The 23,310-nt window shown below is 37.2% G+C and overlaps 1 protein-coding gene across 2 annotated transcripts in view; it reads right to left on the bottom strand.

Moving 5' to 3' along the window:
- Positions 1–23,310, bottom strand: part of ATF7IP2 (activating transcription factor 7 interacting protein 2) — a 67,261-nt gene that overhangs the window by 6,034 nt on the left and 37,917 nt on the right. For both annotated transcript variants that reach the window (XM_054041848.1, XM_054041851.1), the window contains exons 4-11: positions 21,614–21,748; positions 21,201–21,284; positions 18,036–18,205; positions 6,322–6,392; positions 5,634–5,698; positions 2,439–2,508; positions 1,546–1,605; positions 81–184 (exon numbers count right to left, since the gene is read on the bottom strand). In XM_054041848.1, the coding sequence (XP_053897823.1) occupies positions 81–184; positions 1,546–1,605; positions 2,439–2,508; positions 5,634–5,698; positions 6,322–6,392; positions 18,036–18,205; positions 21,201–21,284; positions 21,614–21,748 (759 nt within the window). The remainder of the gene's footprint in view (positions 1–80; positions 185–1,545; positions 1,606–2,438; positions 2,509–5,633; positions 5,699–6,321; positions 6,393–18,035; positions 18,206–21,200; positions 21,285–21,613; positions 21,749–23,310) is intronic.

The raw sequence follows: 23,310 nt of genomic DNA, 5'->3' as shown, positions 1-23,310 counted from the left end.
TCATGAAGAGCCAGTCAGTTGGAATTTGTAAACACTCCAAATTTAAAAATTGTAAAGAGCTTAAGAAAAAAAAAAATTACCTGATGTGATGCTTGTGCTGGTGGCTCAAGGCGATTTGATTTGGGGCTTGCTTTCTTTGAATTACTTTTGTTTGACACAGAATTTTGGTCTTCTTTTAACTTACCTGTAAACAAAATGCAAGTTTTAAATACTGTAATTTTCCAACTATTGCAAGTGAACTGGGTTAAGAACCTTATTTCACAGATTTGTGGTTTATGTTTACATACTGAGGATTTCTCAGGATTGTGCAAGGTTCTAGACCAGGGGTAGGCAACCTATGGCATGCGTACCAAAGGCGGCACATGAGCGGATTTTCAGTGGCACTCACGCTGCCTTGGTCCTGGCCACCGGTCCGGGGGGCTCTGCATTTTAATTTAATTTTAAATTAAGCTTCTTAAACATTTTAAAAACCTTTACATACAACAACAGTTTAGTTATATATTATAGACTTATAGAAACAGACCTTCTAAAAATGTTAAAAATGTATTATTGGCACCCAAAACCTTAAATTAGAGTGAATAAATGAAGACTCAGCACACCACTTCTGAAAGGTTGCCGACCCCCGTTCTAGACTGAGGACCCTGGAGAATGAAATCTCCATTTACCTACAAAACACACAAACAGTAGAGTGTAAACTTGTTCACACTGTTAAAGTGCTTCAGCTGGACATGTACGGGCTAATTAAGTGAGAGTAAGGGAGATAGTTCAGTCTTCATTTCATTTAATTGTCCAGCTTGATATTTTCATCTTGATCAAAACAGAATTAGATAAGTTAATGGAGGATAGGTGTATCAATGGCTGTTAGCCAAGATGGTCATGGATACAACCCCATGCTCTGGGTATCCCTTAACCTCTGATTGCTAGAAATTGGGAGTGGATGACAGGGACGGATCACTTGATAAATTGACCTGTTCTGTTCATTTCCTCTGAAGTATCTGGCACTGGCCACTGTCGGAAGACAAGAGATAGTGGGCTAGATGGACCATTGCTCTCACCCAGTATAGCCACTCTTATGCTCTTACTTCCTATTCACACTAGATGCAGACCACCAACTCAGTTAACAGAGTTTTAGCTGAATATTTCTAACTAAGATCTTACATTAAATACATCATCTTCATCCATTCCAAAATGATTTCTGAGTTTCACATATTTTACAAACTACTACACAAATATCCACCACTAAAATGCAACATTCTCTTGGTGGGATGCAAGAGCCTTTTAACAGGACAGGAACACTAACATGGCAGTTTAGAAGAAGAACAAAAAAGAAACCTGCAGGAAGAATTTAGGAAGCTGGAATTTTTTCCAAGATACTGCCTAACAGCTATTCTATTGCAAAAAAGTGGCATGTGATCTTAAATTATTACAAAGATTCTGATCCAGTTTTAAAATTCATACAAAACACAACATCAACAACAGTACAGTGCTTTTTAACTCCAGGATAGAGCATTAGTTTTGTACACAGAGAGGAAGAAGGTAACCTACCAAGCCAGCCACTAATACTGTTTCCTGCAGCACCCTGAGTTCTCCCATCCAGGTCTTGACCTAAATCTAATACTGCTTAGTTTACAAAAGTTTATGAGATTACAAATCACCCCAAGGCAGTATATCGCCAAGTAACAACTATTACTGAAACCAAACTACTTGAGTTCAAATCCTGAAGCTGGACAATTATAGATGATTTATAGCAAAAAGAATGTTATTTACCAGCAACTAGAGTTCTCCAAACATATGACCCATGAAAGTCCATATTATGTCTCCCTTATCCTTTGTTACCACACTTCATCCTCACCTAAACATAAAACACTCTGCACCTAATTGGGGTCTTCTCATTGCAGGAGCAGTGGTAGGCAAGTAGCCAGCTCATTCTGTGGTGGGGAGCAAGTCTTCACCCACACATGGATGAGGAACAGGAGTCTCTCCTCATTATGGGGAATATTTAAGAAGGCAAATCAGGCTGTATTGTGACTAATTGGCTCTGGGTTCCTGGCTCCTATTTCAGTTATTAGGCAGGTGGGAAGAGAGGGACTAGGAACAGTTGCAGTAACAGGGTTTTATATCATTACAGCTGGGACACTGGATCCATGAGTCAATAGGCATACATCCCTAAAAAAAAAACAAACTACTTTAGAACTGTTCTTGGATTGCAAGGTACTCTACTACAGCGGAGATATGCAGAAGCAGTTCCTTTCAGGAGAAAGTTTTTTCTTTTAAGGAATGGGTCCCAATCTCACAACTCCACAAGATTATTTTCTCTTAGGTTTAAAATGAATTACTATCATTCATTCATACTAAATCAAATCATTCATACTTACACCTATTACATTTTAAGTTCTCATTTTCAGCATCTCTATAAACAAAATTATTTTTTCTTTCACCTTTATCAAAATTGTGCTTTTCTTCTTCTGTTAGATCAATCACTGCAGATTTTGTTTTTTCTTCAGTGCACTGTAAAAACAATGGCAATTCCAATTAAATTTTTTTTACAATGGCTTAATTATAAATATGTGTATAAATACTTCTGTTAAAATTTATGAACTGTCAGGATGCAAACTTACTTGAAAATTAAACTACCAGAAATGCTCATTTTTATATAAAACTTCTTGTAGATGTGAAAAACAGCAATAAGTACAGTGTATAAGTGTCAGTATCTGTAAGAACTCAGACATTAAAAATATACTTGATAGATCACAGTAGATCACCTAGCCAATCAATCAACAGTACGAGGACAAACTATAAAAGATGGATTTTATAAACATTAATGCATCTCAATGGTAATTATACAGGTCTTGGCTCTCTAAGAGCAAATCTACACAGACAGTTTTTCACTAGTTTCCTTCTAAGTAGAAATGCTTTAGGATAAGTTTTCAGATAGCTTGCCAACGCACAAGACTGCCAGTAAACTTCTTATTTCTAGGATTGTCTGAAATAAAGCCTTTTTCCCCTCTTGCTAAGGGAAGATGTAGAATTGTTTATTATTTTATTAAATATAGTTATTCAATTGTAAACTTAAGGAATCATTTAATGTAACTAAACAAGTGTTTGTATAGTGGTTTTGTACAGATTTTAAACAATTAGGTCTTATATACACTATCTTCCCTTCCCCTCCACTAATTCCTGCAGTTGTTCCCACTGGTGCAGTTCCACCATTGGTAGCAGAAGTATAGTGGGAAGAGAGCAGTTTTTCCACCACCATCTTGTCTAAATATTCCCGAGCAGGCTTATACTACATGGTAGCAAAAATAAACGCCAGGTGCCCCATATATACCAGTGTTTGCACTTTTGATACCACCAGTCCCACTTTTCATTAACCAAAGCAGGGATTTTTATTTTATTTTTTATTTATTTATTTTGGGGCGGGGGGGGGTGGGTGGGGGGGAGAAGAGAGTCCGGAAGCTTTGTGTGTAAACTGACCATTAAAGTGATTTAGAACAATCTGGACACAAACCATCAAAAAAAAAATTGATATAATTTGAACATGTTTTGTTGCTAAAGTCTAACCACAAGCTTAGCCTGCTTAAATAATATAATTTACAAATTGGCTTATATAAAAATATTCTCTGATTTGAACTAAATAAGAAATGTGGTTTTGAATAGCATTTTCAAACTATGCTATGTGAAAGACTGGGTGTAACATTTAATCTACATTTTGAAAAGTTAATGTTAAATGAAAATCTTCAGTGATGAACCCAACCTAAAGTACTTCTCTACACAGTGGGGAAATGCACTCTAAGGAGATGTGATTTCTAAAGTGCACTAATGTACTGATCGTTAATTGGTTCACATAGACCTGCTGGTGCACACTAAAGGTTCCCTAGTGTGCTTTAACGTGTTTCAAATGGCACTATGTTAAAGAGCATTAGGAAAGCTTTAGTGTGCAACAGCAGAATCTACACTGACCAATTAATGCGTACCACAAATGACATGATTCAACCATATTAGTGTAGGAAAAAATTCCAGGAAAAAATGGCTAAGGTGAAGTTAAGGTTGAGACTATATATCAGTAATGTAAGAGCTAAAGTCCTTATGTTAAAGTTTTTGAAGAATAAGTTCACAGGTCTGCTTTAGACTTTAGAGACCACTCTTGTTGACTTTATCTTGGCAAACAATATGGTTTCCTAGCCCAAATTTTGCCTGCAAGATGAGGGCCTTTTGTTGGGTCACCAGTCCCATAGGAACACAGCCTCCTGACAAAGTGTTTGAGATTGAATTTCACCTTGCTTATCAAAAGGGACCAAAACATGAAAATATTTAATACTTGTTACATAGGCTTGGAAGAATTAGATTTTTATTGGTAAATGTCAATTTCATCGTGTACACACAAAAAGATGAAAAAATATTTCCATTGATGATGATCAAAATTTATTGACAGGAAAACAAAAATGCTGCTTGAAAACTTAGTACAGTTTGATTTAAAGATATTTACTTTGTATATGTTGACATGTGATGTTGACAATTTGTGTTTTAATGGGGGTAAAGCTTTAACTTTTTGAATACCAGTGTCTACTATTATTAAAGTGTCAAATCCCCTCCATAAAAAAAAAAAAAAAAAGCTTTAAAAATAAACATAATTATCTGTCAAAATTATAAACAGCATCTAATTCTGCCAAGTACACAGGAAAAGAGGAGGGTCTGCTTCCCCGATCTTTTCCTTCCTTAGCCTGCTTGTACAGCAGATCTCCTAGGAATTTCAAGAATAGATATTCCATCTGATGAGTTTTGGGTGTGTGTGTGTGTGTGGGGGTGGGTGAATGCAGAGTCCTTAGAAGAAAGCAAAGAGATGAGGGACATATTTTCTGTGTGTTCTATAATCCAGTTGATGTTAAGGGTTATCTTTTTTAAGAATGCTAAAAGCGACTGCTACAGTTTTATGTAGGGAATACTTTCTGCTTTTAAAAGGTGACTTGTACATAATTATTTTAATTGGAATTGCACTTTATTTTGTTTCCTTCTGATGTATGAAGATGGCGTAAAAAAGTTCCGCTTATTTTTTCCACATTAGAAATATGAATAATGTCAAGCCTCGTCTTCCCTGATTTTGCTTAGAGATCTTAAAGTATGCTAATGGTGAGCTCTTACTTCAGGGATGGCGGTGCGGAATTTTTAAAAAGTTATCCTTTACCCAAACTATTATTCACTGAAGTTGAATAGGTGTTTACAAAAAAACAAAGTTTTGGAACAGAGAAAAAATTCCTTCTCCCTTTCATATGCTGAACTTTTCTGTCTCTTGTGATCTCATCATTTCACCAGTTCTCCAGGCATTAAAGTCTTCCGGAGTAGACAAGAACTACAGAGAAGTAGAAGGCAGCACAAACCCAATATTGTTTTCATTGGGGTTCACCTTTAAGATGTGAAAATGAGATAACAGCAATGGGCACAACAGTCCCTCCTTCTGCAAGGTGCCAAAGAGGAACCAGAATGTGCTGTATCTGCACAGAATGGTAAATGATCTGAAGTAACGACCATCACCACACCATATTTGAAAAAACAGGTTTTGTTTCATTATTTTATGTACAAACAATTAAATGTAACTTTAAGTTTTAGCAGATGTGCATGAGAAAAACTCAACCTACCTTGTTTTTGGATTGAGCTTTAGTGGAAATTTCTGCTTGTGTAGAAACTAATTTTTTTTGAATATCTGAAACAATTTTTACAAAAGATTAAAAAATTCAACTTTCAATTAATAAACCTGGTTGATGCAGGATACAAAAATGTCCATCTAATAAGTGGAATGCCAGAAAATTACCAAATAGACTTGTAGGCATACATGCGGCAATCAGCCGTAAGTGAATGACACAGGGACTCACTGAGAATGCCCAATATTACCCTCTCTGCCCCAATGCAATGGTCTGGCAATCAAGTCAGACAGCCAAGATTTCTTCTAGAGGGGCCCCTGAAGTCCAAAGACACCTCTGTAAGATTAGGGAGAAGCCTCTACACTACGTATTTAGGAATGCTCACAGACAGTGGGCCAGCACAGATGTTAAACTCTTTTTCGACTGGATAGTGCTCTCAAAAAGCGCTAATTGTTAGTGAGAAAAATTTTCAAGCATGGTTAGTGAGACAGGTAAAGCAAATGGAAGTTTTAATCATAACTGATGGGTTGCTCTTACTCTTCTTAAACAGCAACCAAGGAAAATTATATTTTGATATAATTAAAAAGAGTAAAAGCATTACTTGTAGGCTACTATGGTAGTTTAATTATAGTAATCAAATCTGTTTGGATTAGGATGTATACATGCCAAGGTTAGTTTTGGATACCTGAATTGTTTGCAGTTGTTACTGTTGTTGAATTTCTGCTTTCCACAGAAATCAGTATAACTTCATCAGAGCTGACAAACAAAACAAAAAATTTATTCACCAAAATCAAAACGTTAGAGATGCATGAAAACAGGCCCCCCCCTCTCCTCTAATGTAAGCTATCAAGAACTAGCTACAGCACATTTAAAAGCCAGGAAGTTCAGATGGTTGATTTAACAAGAAATCAAAAACAAAATAAAACAAATGCATTTTATAGCACCCTGGCTAGCTGTAAACTCCAAAATAATAGAATAGGAATCATTCAAATAAAGAGCTCTCCAAATACCATGACTCAATATCTAATTAGGCAGAAACTTTTTAAAATCCCTTCAGCTTTGCATTTCAAAGTACTGATCTGACCATTACTGTATCTCCATCACATAACAGCAGAGAAGGTAAAATACTTCAAAAATGTTCATGTTCTAAGATCCCATTTTCAAAAAAAAAAACAAAAAACACCCCTGGTTGTTTCATCTTAGAAAAACTAAGAGATTGGAAAGTCTATCCATTTCTTTATGGCAACAATCACCCTAAACGAACCCACAACAGAATAAATGTGCACATGCACAGACGTGTGGGTATCTGAAATTTGCTTATCAATTAGACATTTCTATGTACACTTTGAACCTGTAACCCTCAAGCCTCCCACACTAAAACAAACAAAAAAATCAAACACCTTATTATCCCAAGGTCCTGACCTATGATATATATCAAATATCCATTGTCCAAATCCCTTATCTCAAATCCCAGAGTCTTTTGAATCCCCATTCTAGAATCCTCTTTGCTTCTTTTAGACAAGGATGAAAATGCTGTAATACATTATTTATATCCATTTTTCATTTTGCCATAAAGCTGAAGTAGAAAAACAAAGCTAAATATGATAATTTCACATGTAAAAAGAAAAAAGCATCATTTATACATTCATATTGAAAATTTCATGAGTTGCACATTTCCATGTGTTTTGAATTCCTGGAGGATTACTATCAACCTAAATAAAAGTCACACTTGTCTGAAAATGTTAGAACAAAAAGTATTTAAGATTACTATAAAACTGAAGGAATATGGAGAAAAATGTTTGTTTTTTCAGGTTTACTGCTTTCCTTATATAGTCAATTAGTTCCCTGTGTTCTTTGTGTTAATCTTTTATGTGGCACCAGAGGAGAGAGAAAGAGTTTTAAAAATAAAAATAGGATTTTAAAAGCACAAAGATCAATATGGGAACTCAGAAACATGTATAGTACCTAAAACTACTATTCATGTTTTTTCAAATTTACTACGTTTCATGTTGACAGTGTTGCGTGAACACTGGACACCATCCAACAATATCATAAGTAGTTTTATGAAGTTCATATTAAGATCTATATTCACTATGAAACATTTCTTATATTACTATTTGGATGCAGATTATCTGTTTGATATTACATACAGTAATCAAAATATTACAAGAATATATTAATTCAATTTCACTTACCTGATATTTTCACCTCCTGTGACTGGATCAATACAGAACAATCTCTGGGTCTGCCCCTCCTGCCTGGGAAAGGCATGCAGGATTGACCATCAATCAATCTGTAGCATGCTAAAGCCCTCTACACTCTCTCTTGGAGATCAGTGGTTTGTTCTTCCCCCCACAGTGAAGGAAAAAATGTGACTATCTTATCTCCTTAAATTATACAAAATCTCCCTCCAGGAATCAAAATCCATGGGGGGGGGGGGGGAGGGGAAGGAGGGTTTCTGTGCTGTACTGACCCAGTCATGGAAAGCAAATTAGCACGTAAGTGGAATTAAGGTTTGCAGTTTATAACCCCATTTATTATAGCACAAGCTTTGTGATCTGAAAAGCAATACCTCAGCTAGCACCCTGAGTGAGAAGGAAAAGAAAGACTCTAAGTAGTGAAGAAGGGGGAAGCCTCAGGAATGTGGGAGGAGAACTCCATTTCCCAGTCACTCCCTTTGAAAGATGTCTAAGTACTGATCCAATTACTTTGCAATTAAACGCTGCCTCAGCTGACAATTTTGCATTCAGATGATGACACTTTCTAAAAGGTACGGAGAGAACACCACGATTCCTTTGCAAAATCATCCAGTGATTCTTCCCCTCTGTGTCTAGAAGACAGAACTGTTCTAATGTAATGGCATGATTCTATATAACAAGGGATTCTGTATGCCCCGATGCAGGATTTATTTCATTTGCCAGAGACAAATTTTTGAAACATTTTAGATTTTTCAAACATGATGAAAAGAGACTACTTTCCTGATGTTAACAGCTCTAATTAACATGGTGCTTACAATTATGGTGGCATATAGTAGGGCTCCCAACTTTAGTAACAGTAAGAGCTGAACAGGTGATAGCAACAATGGCATACTTTTAAAATAGTTACCAGTGGAGACAGGTCCAAAAGGTTAATGGTCTAGAGGGCCAATGATAACCTGTTAGAAATATGAAGGAGAAAAAGAAAAAGACTGCCCTAAGAATTCTAGTGGGGATGCTCTCACTATTTCCACCGATCTATGGAAGGCATTAAAGGTTGATGTTTGTTCTGCCATTAAAGGCTACAAGAGTCAGATATCAACAATTTTCTCTTGGAAGACATAGAAAGTAATTAAAACCTTAATTTAACACTTCTCTAAATCCCTGGTAGAAAGCTAGCAGAAACAGTCTGGCTGAACTTAGCTTGAGGGAGTTTATAAATAGTCCTTCTCTTCAGAATGCAGCCCCAACACTTACAGGCTGTACACACAGCGCCCATCCATTCAGACTTACACCAACTATTCAAAGATTATAAAGCTGAAAGGTACCACTATGATCATCTGCTCAGACCTCCTGTATAACACAGGATATAGGGCTTCCCTCAATTAATTCCTATTTGAACTAGAGCACATCTTGATTTGAAAATTGCCATTGATGGAGACTCCACCACAACCCTTGGTAAATTTTTCCAATCTGTTAATTACCCTTACTGTTAAAAATCTGCATCTTATTTCCAATCTGAATTTGTTAGGCTTCAACTTGCAGCCATTACATTATGTTATAACATTGTCTGCTAGATCGCAGAGCCCATTATCAAATTTTTATTCCCTGTGTACACTTTTAAGCTTCAAGTCACCCCTTAATGTTCTCACTGATAACTTAAATAGATTATGCTATGTGCATCTTTCACTATAAGGCATGTTTTCCAATTCTTTTCTCATTCTCGTGGCTCTTCTCTAATTTACCAACATCTCTCCTGAATCTATGACACCAGAGCTGAACAAAATATTCCACCAGCAGCTGCATCAGTATCAAATACAGAGGTAATATAATCTCTGTACTCCTACTTGAGATTCTCCTGTTCATACATTCAAAGATCACATTAGACCTTTTAGCCACTGCATTGTAGTGGGAGCACACATTCAGCTGATTATCCACCATGACCCAAGTTATCACTTTGGATCCCCTGGATTATAAAAGCTGCCAGCGTACAACTACTCTATCCCCAAAAAGGGAAGTTAGAGGTTGTTGATTACTCTGCATTATAGAGATACATTAGGTGGGGGAAAGAGTTCACTGTAGAAGTTGTTAGCATTTAGGCCAAATTTCCTAAAGCTTTGCGCAAACTGTGCTAAATGGAACAATAGAAAAGTATTAGCAGATAAATCTTATACTGCTTGTAGAGTGAAAATCTATCTAAGAGCGTGACACATTTTCATAACCTATTTTTATGGCTGCTTAAAGGTATTTTTAACTGCATGTCTAGTTGTTGGATAAATGTGACTGGGTATAAAAAGCTATGAAATTGCAACCAAAACCAAAGAAAGGAGTATAAAGGGAAATAGACCATCTCACAGGTGCATAGGAGAAGCTGACATTATTCTCCAAGTGTGTTTCAAACTGCAAAGGGCAAAATTAAATGATTTATTGAGAAGTATTATGCCGTTAACAAAGACAATAGGTTATGTGTTTAAGTTTGGCAAAATATAATGACATTGTTTAAGTATGTCAAGGTGAAAAATTAGGGTGTATTAGTTTATGATTTACTCTAGCCTGCTGACCACAAAATAGATATTTGATGGTGACTGGATAGTGCTAGGTGAACGGCTAACCTCAACTGTAGAAAGTAAAGTATAAAAAAACCAAAACATGAAATGATGACCAATTCAGAACTGTGCAAGCTACAGGCCTGGACTGATAAGTGTATTAATCTGTTTCTGCTGATTAATCTTACACATCTAATCTTTGATTAATAAAAACTGACTGAGCTTGGCTAGTTCATGTGTCACTGATTAATAATCTGAACTGAACCCATTCTTACAAAGTCATTCGATAAGTAGCAACTTTGAAGCAGTCTTTGTATTGCTTCAGAGGGCTAAGAAGCTGACTACATTTCCAGGGTAAAGTACGTACAAGAATTAATCACATGTTATTCTAATGATCGAGAATCTCCAGGTTATAGTCAGGAGCAGAGGATGGAAGAGAATAAAGTAGGGGCCAGATCAGATGATAAACATTCACATAAAAAATAATCTCACACGTCAGAAAAGGGCAGACAAATAAACAGTGACAAGTTTTTAAAGTGCTTGTACACAAATGCTAGAAGTCTAAATAATAAGATGGGTGAACTAGAGTGCCTTGTGATAAAGGAGGATATTGATATAATAGGCATCACAGAAATCTGGTGGACTGAGAGCAGTCAATGGGACACAATCATTCCGGGGTACAAAATATATCGGAAGGACAGAACAGGTCGTGCGGGGAGGACAAAGGGGGGTGTAGCAAAAGAAAATGTACAATCAAATGAAGTAAAAATCTCAAGTGAATCCGCATGTTCCATAGAATCTCTATGGATAGAAATTTCATGCTCTAATAAGAACATAACATTAGGGATCTATTATCGACCACCTGACCAGGACGGTGACAGTGATGATGAAATGCTAAGGGAAATTAGAGAGGCTATCAAAATTAAGAATTCAATAATAGTGGGGGATTTCAATTATTCCCATATTGACTGGGAACATTTCACTTCAGGACGAAATGGGGAGATAAAATTTCTCGATACTTTAAATGACTGCTTCATGGAGCAGCTGGTACGGGAACCCACAAGGGGAGAGGCAACTCTAGATTTAGTCCTGAGTGGAGCGTAGGAGCTGGTCCAAGAGGTAACTATAGCAGGACAGCTTGGAAATAGTGACCATAATACAATAGCATTCAACATCGCTGTGGGGGAAGAACATCTCAACAGCCCAACACTGTGGCATTTAATTTCAAAAGGGGGAACTATGCAAAAATGAGGGGGTTAGTTAAACAGAAGTTAAAAGGTACCGTGACTAAAGTGAAATCCCTGCAAGCTGCATGGGCGCTTTTTAAAGACACCATTATAGAGGCCCAACTTCAATGTATACCCCAAATTAAGAAACACAGTAAAAGAACTGAAAAAGAGCCACTGTGGCTTAACAACCATGTAAAAGAAGCAGCAAGAGATAAAAAATACTTCCTTTAAAAAATGGAAGTCAAATCCTAGTGAGGCAAATAGAAAGGAGCATAAACACTACCAAATTAAGTGCAAGAATGTAATAAGAAAAGCCAAAGAAGAGTTTGAAGAACCGCTAGCCAAAAACTCAAAAAACATTTTGTTACTACCTTTGAAGTACATCAGAAGCAGGAAGCCTGCTAAACAACCAGTGGGGCCCCTTGATGATCAAAATACAAAAGGAGCGTTTAAAGACGATAAAGTCATTGCGGAGAAACTAAATGGATTCTTTGCTTCAGTCTTCATGGCTGAGGATGTTGGGAGATTCCCAAACCTGAGCTGGCTTTTGTAGGTGACAATTCTGAGGAACTGTCACGGATTGAAGTGTCATGAGAGGAGGTTTTGGAATTAATTGATAAACTTAACATTAACAAGTCACCGGGACCAGATGGCATTCACCCAAGAGTTCTGAAAGAACTCAAATGTGAAGTTGCGGAACTGTTAACTAAGGTTTGTAACCTGTCCTTTAAATCAGCTTCTGTACCCAATGACTGGAAGTTAGCTAATGTAATGCCAATATTTAAAAAGGCTCTAGAGGTGATCCTGGCAATTACAGACCGGTAAGTCTAACGTCTGTACTGGGCAAATCAGTCGAAACAATAGTTAAGAATAAAATTGTCCGACATATAGAAAAACAAACTGTTGAGCAATAGTCAACATGGTTTCTGTAAAGGGAAATCGTGTCTTACTAATCTATTAGAATTCTTTGAAGGGGTCAACAAACATGTGGACAAGGGGGATCCAGTGGACATAGTGTACTCAGATTTCCAGAAAACCTTTGACAAGGTCCCTCACCAAAGGCTCTTATATAAATTAAGCTGCCATGGGATAAAAGGGAAGGTTCTTCCATGGATTGAGAACTGGTTAAAAGACAGGGAACAAAGGGTAGGAATTAATGGTAAATTCTCAGAATGGAGAGGGGTAACTAGTGGTGTTCCCCAAGGGTCAGTACTCGGACCAATCCTATTCAACTTATTCATAAATGATCTGGAGAAAGGGGTAAACAGTGAGGTGGCAAAGTTTGCAGATGATACTAAACTGCTAAAGATAGTTAAGACCAAAGCAGACTGTGAAGAACTTCAAAACGATCTCACAAAACTAAGTGATTGGGCAACAAAATGGCAAATGAAATTTAATGTGGATAAATGTAAAGTAATGCACATTGGAAAAAATAACCCCAACTATACATACAATATGATGGGGGCTAATTTAGCTACAACAAGTCAGGAAGAAGATCTTGGAGTCATCGTGGATAGTTCTCTGAAAATGTCCACGCAGTGTGCAGAGGCGGTCAAAAAAGCAAACAGGATGTTAGGAATCATTCAAAAGGGGATAGAGAATAAGACAGAGAATATATTATTGCCCTTATATAAATCAATGGTATGCCCACATCTTGAATACTGCATACAGATGTGGTCTCCTCATCTCAAAAAAGATACTGGCACTAGAAAAGGTTCAGAGAAGGGCAACTAAAATGATTAGGGGTTTGGAATGGGTCCCATATGAGGAAAGATTAAGGAGGCTAGGACTTTTCAGCTTGGAAAAGAGGAGACTAAGGGGGGATATGATAGAGATATAAAATCATGAGTGATATGGAGAAAGTGGATAAGGAAAAGTTATTTACTTATTCCCATAATACAAGAACTAGGGGTCATCAAATGAAATTAATAGGCAGCAGGTTTAAAACAAATAAAATGAAGTTCTTCTTCACACAGCGCACAGTCAACTTGTGGAACTTCTTACCTGAGGAGGTTGTGAAGGCTAGGACTATAACAGAGTTTAAAAGAGAACTGTATAAATTCATGGTGGTTAAGTCCGTTAATGGCTATTAGCCAGGACGGGTAAGGAATGGTGTCCCTAGCCTCTGTCTGTCAGAAGTGGAGATGGATGGCAGGAGAGAGATCACTTGATCATTGCCTGTTAAGTTCACTCCCTCTGGGGCACCTGGCATTGGCCACTGTCAATAGACAGGATATTGAGCTAGATGGACCTTTGGTCTTACCCGGTACGGCCTTTCTTATGTTCTTATGTTATGGAAACTTCATTATTCAAGTTTGGGCTGATGGTGTTAATGCAAGAATATAATCAATCGTTGATTTCATTCCATATTACTGGAAATTTATTAACCAAATTCCAAATATGATTTTGATTTGATAACTGTGTTGTTTAAACTTAGTTAAGATTTGTAATAGTTTTAGTTAGAAGTTTGTCTTTCAAAATTTCTTAAAATCCATAAAAATCATAAAGCCATTTTTTGAAAGAAAAATAGCAACAAGGGTCACAATATCCTCAATCTGGGGCTGAAGGTCATTTGGTTAAATATCTCAAAGCTCCTTGGCTCTGTTCCTAAATTAATACCGTTATCCTCACACCTAATTTTAGGAGACAAACCAGTTGTCTTTGTGGAAGCCAGCTTCAAGTGTGCGGACATGCAAACTCTTTTTATGTTTATTTGGACCAACAGATGACCCCCCGCAAAAGTAGTTTCTTGGCTTTCCAGTCTTAAGAACAAAGGCAACCCATTAGTATCCAAATTATTTGGTATAATCTCAAACCAAGCCAATATGACATCAGTTATTCCCAGTCCTCATGATAACCCTTCTTGCTGAGTCAGGTGGAGGCACTATAATGAGACAGACTTTGTCCTTCTCTAAGAGACCAAGGGTGACAAGAAAGCTAAAGAGGACATGAACAAGGCTTAGCCTTCATACAGAGGCTTCCTAGGAAGAGCTTTATGGAATACTGCAAATAAGCCACTAAATGCCGTAAAAGTATAATTGTGAGGAGACTCACAGGGAGCTTCTCTCTGGCTTTAGCAATCTTCAGAAATCAGTCCACATCCTACTTGTCCATGTTTTCATGAAGTACTGGCTTCAGGAAGCAAGGGATGGGCTATTCAGGAGAATCTGCCCCAGCGTCCAAACACCTCTGTCCTCTTACGCCTGAGCTATTTCCAATTATGTGCCACAGTGTTTCAAACTGCAGCACTATGGCATATGACATGCAGCAAGAGCAAAGAAGGCTCACAGTACACACAGAATGTGTCCTCTGTACTGGAAACACAGCACTCCGTAATATGGGTGACCAGATAGCAAGTATGAAAAATTGTTGCCTATATATGACAAAGCCTTTAATAGCGGGACATCTGGACACCCTACTCTGTATTGCAGAAAGTGGAGGTTTTCGTAAAAAAATTTTATAGTCTCCAAATTCATGCTGCTTGAAGAGACAAGGCAGCAAATATATGAGGCCAAATGTCTTTCAATTCCATGAGAGTCAGGAATCAACCTGGGAGCTCAAAGGGGGCAAGTGTAATATAAGCTGGCCATTAAGCCTGCCTGCCTGCTTGAGAGAGGAGGTAAAAACTCTGGGTATGTGCTATGGCAGATATAGTCACAGTAATATTTAATTTTTTAAGATATGAGAATCCCAAAAGCTAGTGGGCAAAAGTCAAAACATCTACCTACAAAACTATCCACACAATGTAAATACAATATCTGTGTATGCATTTTCAGAAGCTTAACCAAAGTTTTTTAAAATTACATATTGAACTACTGAAAAGTAGGTGTATATGTTATATACATTCTACAACACAGAAATTCAAAATAAATTGTAATAAGGTGCCATATATTAAAAAAACCTGGCCAGAGCAGCAATTTACTTTTAAAATGGTTATTTTCACAAGCGAAAAAGACTAGAAACAAGTTAATATTGTAGTTTCGGTTCTTATTGAACTAACAGAACCTTATAGAAAGATTCATGATTAACAGAACATTTATAATCCCCCCCTGGCATGATAGCTAGAGATTGATGAATTTTAGAATAATTTGATTATTTCAGGACTACTGACTCCTCCAACCCCTTCACCATTATTTCCTGGCTTATACAGCTAGGCAAATGTTACATGAACAGATACTAATTTTGTGAATTTCAGAAAAAACATTTCAAATATTTTTATTATTCTCCCAGCTCTAATTATGAAGAAAGATGTGACCTGTTACATTAGCTTATTAGTTGTTCCTTCACTATGTATATCATACATGAATTTCACACAGCAGATATGCCACAAAACACTCTGACAACAACACAGGAGGTGTAGATAGATATAAAAATCAAGTAGCAGACCAGTAAAGAACAAAATTATTGTGCATAGAAAATTAAAGTTTTGGATGCAGCATATATCTGCCCACGTCCAATGCACGTACATTAATTGCCATATATTAAAAGACACCAATGTACTCAAATTATAGCAGAGATCGCAAAACAGGAAAAAATTCCTGATCGATGCAAAAGACTTTCTAAAACTACAAGCACAGAAACTCAATGTCAAATGTAAGATAATCTTAAAGTTTTCAACTGGAACTTCACATCTCTGTTTCAAGTCCTCCAGTTCAAAATGTCTGGTTGATTCTGTTTGTACCCAACACACAGTGAAAATGTAGCCAGCTAATTACTGCTGCCCCTCTGTAAGAAGAGGCCCCACTGACCCTCATTTTCCCATGAAAAGGGCTTTCCTAGTTACCAAAAACTAAAGTTTATAAGGCAGACTTTTGGACTGGTGGACCCAAGAAAGACAAGACAAAAGATTAATCTACCCTTCCTAAAGCTTTAACCCACTGTTCTGCAGTAATTCATCACAACCGGGAGGTGCAGGGCCACATAGTGATGAGGGAGGGGGTGCAGAACTATACAGGGACAGTGAAGTGACTGGTTGGGGGCACAGAGACACATGGGGCAGGGGAGAGGGTACAGGGACACATGGGGATGGGGAGTCTGAGTGGGGGTGGACGGACACATGTGGACAGGGGATGTAAGAGCACATGGGGGTGCAGAAACACATGACTGAATGGCAGAGGCTAGGGGTCAGCCAGGGTCTGCCTGGGAGAAGCTTCTTAACACTCCCTCCCCGCCCCCCCAAGAAAACCTGTTCCGTACTTTTTTCACCCATACCCAACAACCCTCCAAGTTCACACCCAGGCTCCTTCCCAGCAATTTACTTCCCTCTCCCTCAGCTCCTCTGTTACCCCTGACTCCCCCAAGCCTTTGCACTGCTTCTGAGGAGTGCGGGAAATAAGGGTCTGTATTGTAGTTTAAATGAATTACTCAGAGTTCTGTATTATTATGTCTAGTAAGGAATCTATTTGTCAAAAAACATTTCCTGAATCTTTTTTTGTTGTCTGCATTGTTACAGACATACTTGCTGACAGGTATTTTGAAATAAATACCCAAAAATAATTGAAACTTGTGTGATTATACTGTGTTATTTTGACAAATAAAATATGCAAAAATTTTAAAATACTGAGTGCAGAATTTTTAATTTTTTTGGTACAGAATTCCCCCAGGAGTATCCTTTTTGTATATAAGCAAGATCTTCACTATCCTGTTTTTCTTGGAAAAACTTTATGGACTGGAGACCTAGTCATTTGCCGACATGGAAATTAAGAAATGGGTGTAGTGTGTGTTTTCAAATGGAAGGAGGATCAGGCCCTTGATAAGAAAACCACAGGAATCTATACTATTGACATCCATTAAACTAAGTCTACTCAGAATTTAGAGTCTTCAATGAGAATGAGTCAAATATGTGAGATTGCCTTGAGAAATTTAAGAATAGTAGAGCGCTTACTAGAAAATACCAAAATATAACCGTTACCTCTTAAATTAGTAGTCAAAGCAGAACCCTCAAAGCTCTCATTCAATCTTTCTTTAAAATCTAAGGGCAGTACTATCGGTCTTCAACTGGACAGTGAGAAGTGGATCTGCTCTACACCAGAGATTTAAAATAATACTTATTCAGTTGGTTTCACATTTTGCCTGCCATCATTCTGCAGATTTTTGGAGTTTACAAATGCACAGACTAGCTATAACCAACACTACAGAAAAAACCCACAAAAGACAGGCAAGCAGGGTTGATCCCTAAGAGAATAAAAGTTGCTGTCCCTGTCAAACTCATTCGTTATGGATATATGGACTGAAGGAACAAGCACAGCAATAGTAAGGGCATATAGACAATAATTCAGTTTAATCTATATATAGATGACCCAATTACTAAACCAATCTAGCACCTTTAGGAAAAGTAAAATTTGAAGAAAAAAGTAGATTCTTCCAACTATACAGAATTTGTGGGTTATATTTATTGATTTTTTTTGTGTGGTCATTATAGACACCTACCTTACATTTTCTTCTGCAACACATTCAGAAGTGGAACCAGTTTGTCTATGGGATGATGATAAATGTTTAACTGAAGAAACTGATTGTCCATTTATGTTATCAGGAAGTGGTGGAACAGATTTGGTTCGATTAAGTATCGCATTTTGCGAGTTTGCACCTGGAAGATTTGCCTGAGAAAAAGAAAAGTCACAAGTCATGGCAAAGTCGTTCGTGTCCAAAACCAGTGCTGAGTTAGTCAGATGTCCTGGATTTCATGCACACCTTGTTTTCAGAGCAACAGATGGCATTTTTTGCCTCTGGGTGATTTGTGCCTTTTTAACCTCCCCCTCCTCTCCATAATTTACATTATATATGTAATTGTTAAACCAGGGCCTATCTTTACAATAACAAGAGATTACTATTTACAGATTCACTAGACACAAACAGCTATTAAATGGAAGAGACACTGATAGGAAATTAAAATTAAATAATAAATTAACATGACTGTCAAATATCTAAACCACACAAAACCTACCAATCCCTTCTTATTCTGTGAGAAATAGTTAGTTCCACTATCGCCAATTTTGAGCTTGTATGAATCTCAAAACTGCCCTTGTAGACCAGACATTGAGGGCACGCAGACACACACACAAAAAAATAGAATTACAACCTTCTTCCTGAATACTTCCCACTCCCTGCCATGGGGACTGGGTGATAACTGTCATCTTATTGTTGGATGATGTCACCTTTCATCACTCTCCACACCCTGCCACTGTGTGTTAGTAGCTCACACAAGCAAAGCACTCATTTCTTTCCCCAACCTAAACATTCCATTGTCTTCAGAGCAAACACTTAAACATATTCTGGGCCTAAGTTCTATTACACACATTGGTTCCTTTAGTTAATTAGAGAAAAACAATCTAGGTCAAATGTAGTAGGGATATAAGCATGGAGTAGCAGCAGACAATTCATCTATCAGGAGAATGTAAGAAGTCAGATTTTCAGTATCCATTACTACCAGTTTTGCTATTTTCCTGCTAAACTCTCTTGTTGTGTAGAGTTACTTGTTTCTTATACCCACTGAATGTTAAGTCAGTACAGAAACACTACTTCATTGTTCATGAACTTTTCCAATTAACATTACATTATTTGCACATCCGGTCTTACGCTATGTTTGAATAGCTGACCTCAGTAAGGTATAGCATCTAATAATAATTTGGTTTGAAGAAGTTATCTGCTGTAATCTTCAGTAATCACTCATAAGTACCTTACTTGTAAATGATGATTTCCCTCTCTGCCTGAAGAATGTAAAAAATGCCAGACTGTGACGTGGTGCAACTCACCACTGCGGTGCCTCCTCAGTGACACTGCCCTCTGGCTGTGCTACACTCTATGCTCCCCTACTTCTGGGGGTCCTGCAGTCTACTGTCCGGCCACTCCCTTACGTGGCAAACTGCAATCCACAGTCTAGCCACTTCCCATGTGGCTCCAGCACCCTCTTTGCCCTTGCATCAGGGCCTCAGACTGCAGATCCTTGCAGCCTGCCAAGAGCTGCCTTTAGCTCTCTGCCTGCAGCACTGCTCTGTCCAGGGTGCTTGCTGCCCTCTGCCTGCAAGGCAGCCAGTCCTCCTCCCTTCTCAAGCTCCAGGGAGTGACTGAAACTGTTCTGTTCTGCAGCCCTCCTTATATGGGCCAGCCTGGCCCCGATTGGCTGTTCTTATAAGCCTGTCTGCGATGCGCAGCGTCCCTAGGGCTGCTTTTAACCTCTTTTCTGCCAGTGTGGGGCAGACGCCCCATCACACAGACATAAAACCAGTTTTACAACACATTGGAATATTTACAATAAGAGTGAGATCTTATATTCAATGTACAAACAATTCTTACTTAAATTAGACTTTTGCATGTGGAAGAAATGTAGACTTGGACCCAGAGTTGGTTTCAGAAACCAGACCTTTTCCTTTTACACAAGCACATTTTCCCTAAAAATGAATGTGATTTCCTAAAAGATGCATTATACAGAGAGTCAATATAAAGCAAAGGAAAAAAAAAAGTGATATTTGCTATTCCCTTCTTCCCAAAGTTTAGCAAAAATCTTCAGCATGACACACACTATTTTGCTAAGTGGTAAGCATTTGGCATTAAGGAAGTTTTTTTATTTGTATATAATATTTAATCTGAGTTACATTTTTCTAGAATACCATTGTGTAACAAAACAGTTTCTGAAACTTTTTCAGAAAAACACAACCGAGAAGCAGAGTAAGATATTTCTGCAATGAGACCTTTAGACCATGATTTTTAACATTTGTCATTGCATAAAGTTAATACATTTAGATAAAAAGCCAATTGTTTTATCAAAGAAAAAATAACTATGGCTCAGGTACATTTGACTAGTCCTACAATCTTTACTCAAATCCTTGGGACAAATCCTCATCTGTTTTAAACTGTCATAGCCCCACTGCAGTCAATGAAGCTATGACAATTTACACTAGCTAAAGAGCTTGCACCCACCCTTAACTTTAAAAGCCTGCTAAGGGATCTCAAGCCACCCCTGAAAACAGTCTGAATTAGCATCCCAAGCAGGTTTACACAAAGCTTGGCACAAGTCTAAATCGTGGGTTTTCTTGGCCAACAAATCTTCAATTTTATGCCAAGAGATGTTGTCCATGAGGAAGCAAAAATCCCCATACCTGATATTTTCTTAGGCTATCATTCTGGCAGTATCATATCCAGCTCTCCAAGTGAAATGCTTGTGTTTTATTGACTATACTATTGAGGGTCTAAAGTACTCAATCATCTATGGGAAGGGATGTCAGCTGATACCTCAGAGGCTGCTCCTCTTGTCAGAATAGAGGCTGCTTACCTATGACCTCTGAAGCGATACAAAAGAAAAAAATAATTGTATTTTATTCTACTGAAAAACAAAATTTCTCAATGTAACAGCTCAGTTGCAAGTAAATAAAATTCTTTTAACATTTTTTGAGTCCCAGTACCAGGTGTCTGTAGGAGTTCAGGTTTTTCTCTGAGTTGCTATTGTGTAACATAATACCAATACAATACAATCTCCTCCAAATCTATTTTGTTACGTTTTCATCTTGCACGTATTTAGTATAAATTGTAACTGCCCATGAGTTCATGACTAATTGCTAATAGAATCCCTACGTTGAAGTATTACGTATTATACTATACCTTACTAGTGACCATTTTCGATAATATTTTCTTCTGAAATGCTATCACAGTATTAATACGTCTCTCAAGCTTAGACACTTTCTTCTACAAGGAAAGAAAAAAGAGCATCACTAAGTGTTAACCTGAAATAGTACACACATTTATACATTTCCTACTCTGCACATATGATAAGCAGTAGCAAAACACCCCCAAACTGCAACTGAGATTTGCGTGCCATAAAATAAAAAAGTAACAAAACGTGCAGCCTCCAATTCATATTTTTCTATGAACGAACAGAAGTGTAATCTTTATGCCAGTGCAAGCAACTCCAGGGCAAGTTATGCACACAATGTAGGTGCGATTCTGAAAATTTAAGATCTTCAGCAACAAATAAATTCACACTTTTAGGATACGCACAATGCAAAGAAACTTACTAGAAATGTAATAGCTATTTCTTCATGTTTTTTTCGACATTGTGTTTGATCAACTCTTCCATTTAAACTTTCCAGTTTATGGTTAAAGACATCATTATTTAAAATATCCACACGCTTTTGAATCAAGTGTTTGACCTATAATGGAAAAAAAAAAAGCTACATTTCAAATCTAGAAATCATTCATTGCTGAGGTAATGAAAATATACAAATAAATTAATTTTTTTTTATTTTAACAGTTTTATTTTTAAAAATATTTATAAATTTAACTGGATTCACCAATCTTCTGTGAATTATAAATGTAATTTGTAAAATGTAGTATTTTGTGCTTTGGCATTCCCCCTACCTTATAGCTCACCCAGTCTAGTGCAAGTCAACTGTTTGCAAGGACAATCATGCCTTCTGAATCTTAAGATACGGTTTATACAAAATTAATGATTCTCAATGTGGTAATGGTAACTTATTGTAAATATTTCTCTAGTTCAGAGATAGCCATGGTTATAGTTGAATCTTACATGGATCTAGAAGAATAGTTCTCAAATTGTTTTTTGTAGTGCAATAGACCATCATATTTGGGTCATAATAGGATTTCTCCCCCTCCCCCCTTTTTGTGGGTTGAGGATCAAAAGTGCTGAGGGGCTGCTGCTGCTGTTAGGTAAAGAGAATTGATACTGCTCAGTGAGTGAAGATTGTATTCCTGGGAAACAAGCCTTCCCCCCACATCTACACATTTTACATTATATTAGCTTAGATAAGGCCAGGTTTACACTAAAGAGGTTTGCTGGTACGGCTATTCTGGTAAACATTTCTAGTGTAGAAGAGGTTTATAACAGCAAAAAAATGCTTTTGCTGATACAATTTACAGCTTCCACTAACAAAATGTTATGCTGGCAAAACAACTTTTATGCCAGTATAACTGCGTACACACTAATGACATTTCTATACCAGCAACACACTAAAAAAATTACACTGACATTATTACAGTGACAAAAAGTTTCTAGTGTAGACTTGGCCTGAGTATGTTACCTGAATCAAATTTGTGCAGAGAGTAAGTCACTATATTTACGACGACAAATTAAACATTTGTTTTTCTTGCTATTACCAAATTGTAAATTCATTATTAACATCCTAAACACATGCAGTAGTCACAACAGATAAGTGACAATACAGCAGAGAGAAAGAAAGAGATTTAAATCTCTCCTTGATATTCTATTCCAGGACAAAAAAAAAAAAAAAAAAACATTAAAATAGGGTTAAAGCTGAGAGCATGCATCAGTAAGGTAGGGTAAAAAAACCCTAAACTTTATAAAAACGTAAGAAAGCAATGAAGCTTGTCTGGCAAAAATCTGTTACAAGCCCGTGCTGATACTAATTTTATGACTTAGTATCAGCACGGGCTCGTAAGTACCAGATTTTTACCAGACAAGCCAGAATCACTCTTTTTCTTTAAGATCGGTACTGAATCACTTCTGCTTTTCTTACAGTCCTGCCAATTCCTCCCTCCCTTTTCAACGATTCTATTGCAATTGGTTTGGAAAGTTCCTTTAACATTCGAGGATGAACTTTACTGTAAATGCTGATTTTCTTAGCAGATCTTTATCAAACAGCTGTTTTAGCCCCAGAATCAGAAAAGCTTAACTTGAAGTCAATGGAACCGCTTTACTGAATTAGAGCTTTAATATCCTAACTTAATTGTCCAA

Source organism: Malaclemys terrapin, chromosome 10 (assembly GCF_027887155.1).
Source record: "Malaclemys terrapin pileata isolate rMalTer1 chromosome 10, rMalTer1.hap1, whole genome shotgun sequence".
NCBI lineage: Eukaryota > Metazoa > Chordata > Testudines > Emydidae > Malaclemys > Malaclemys terrapin.
This window is presented reverse-complemented; position numbering and strand designations above follow the sequence as displayed.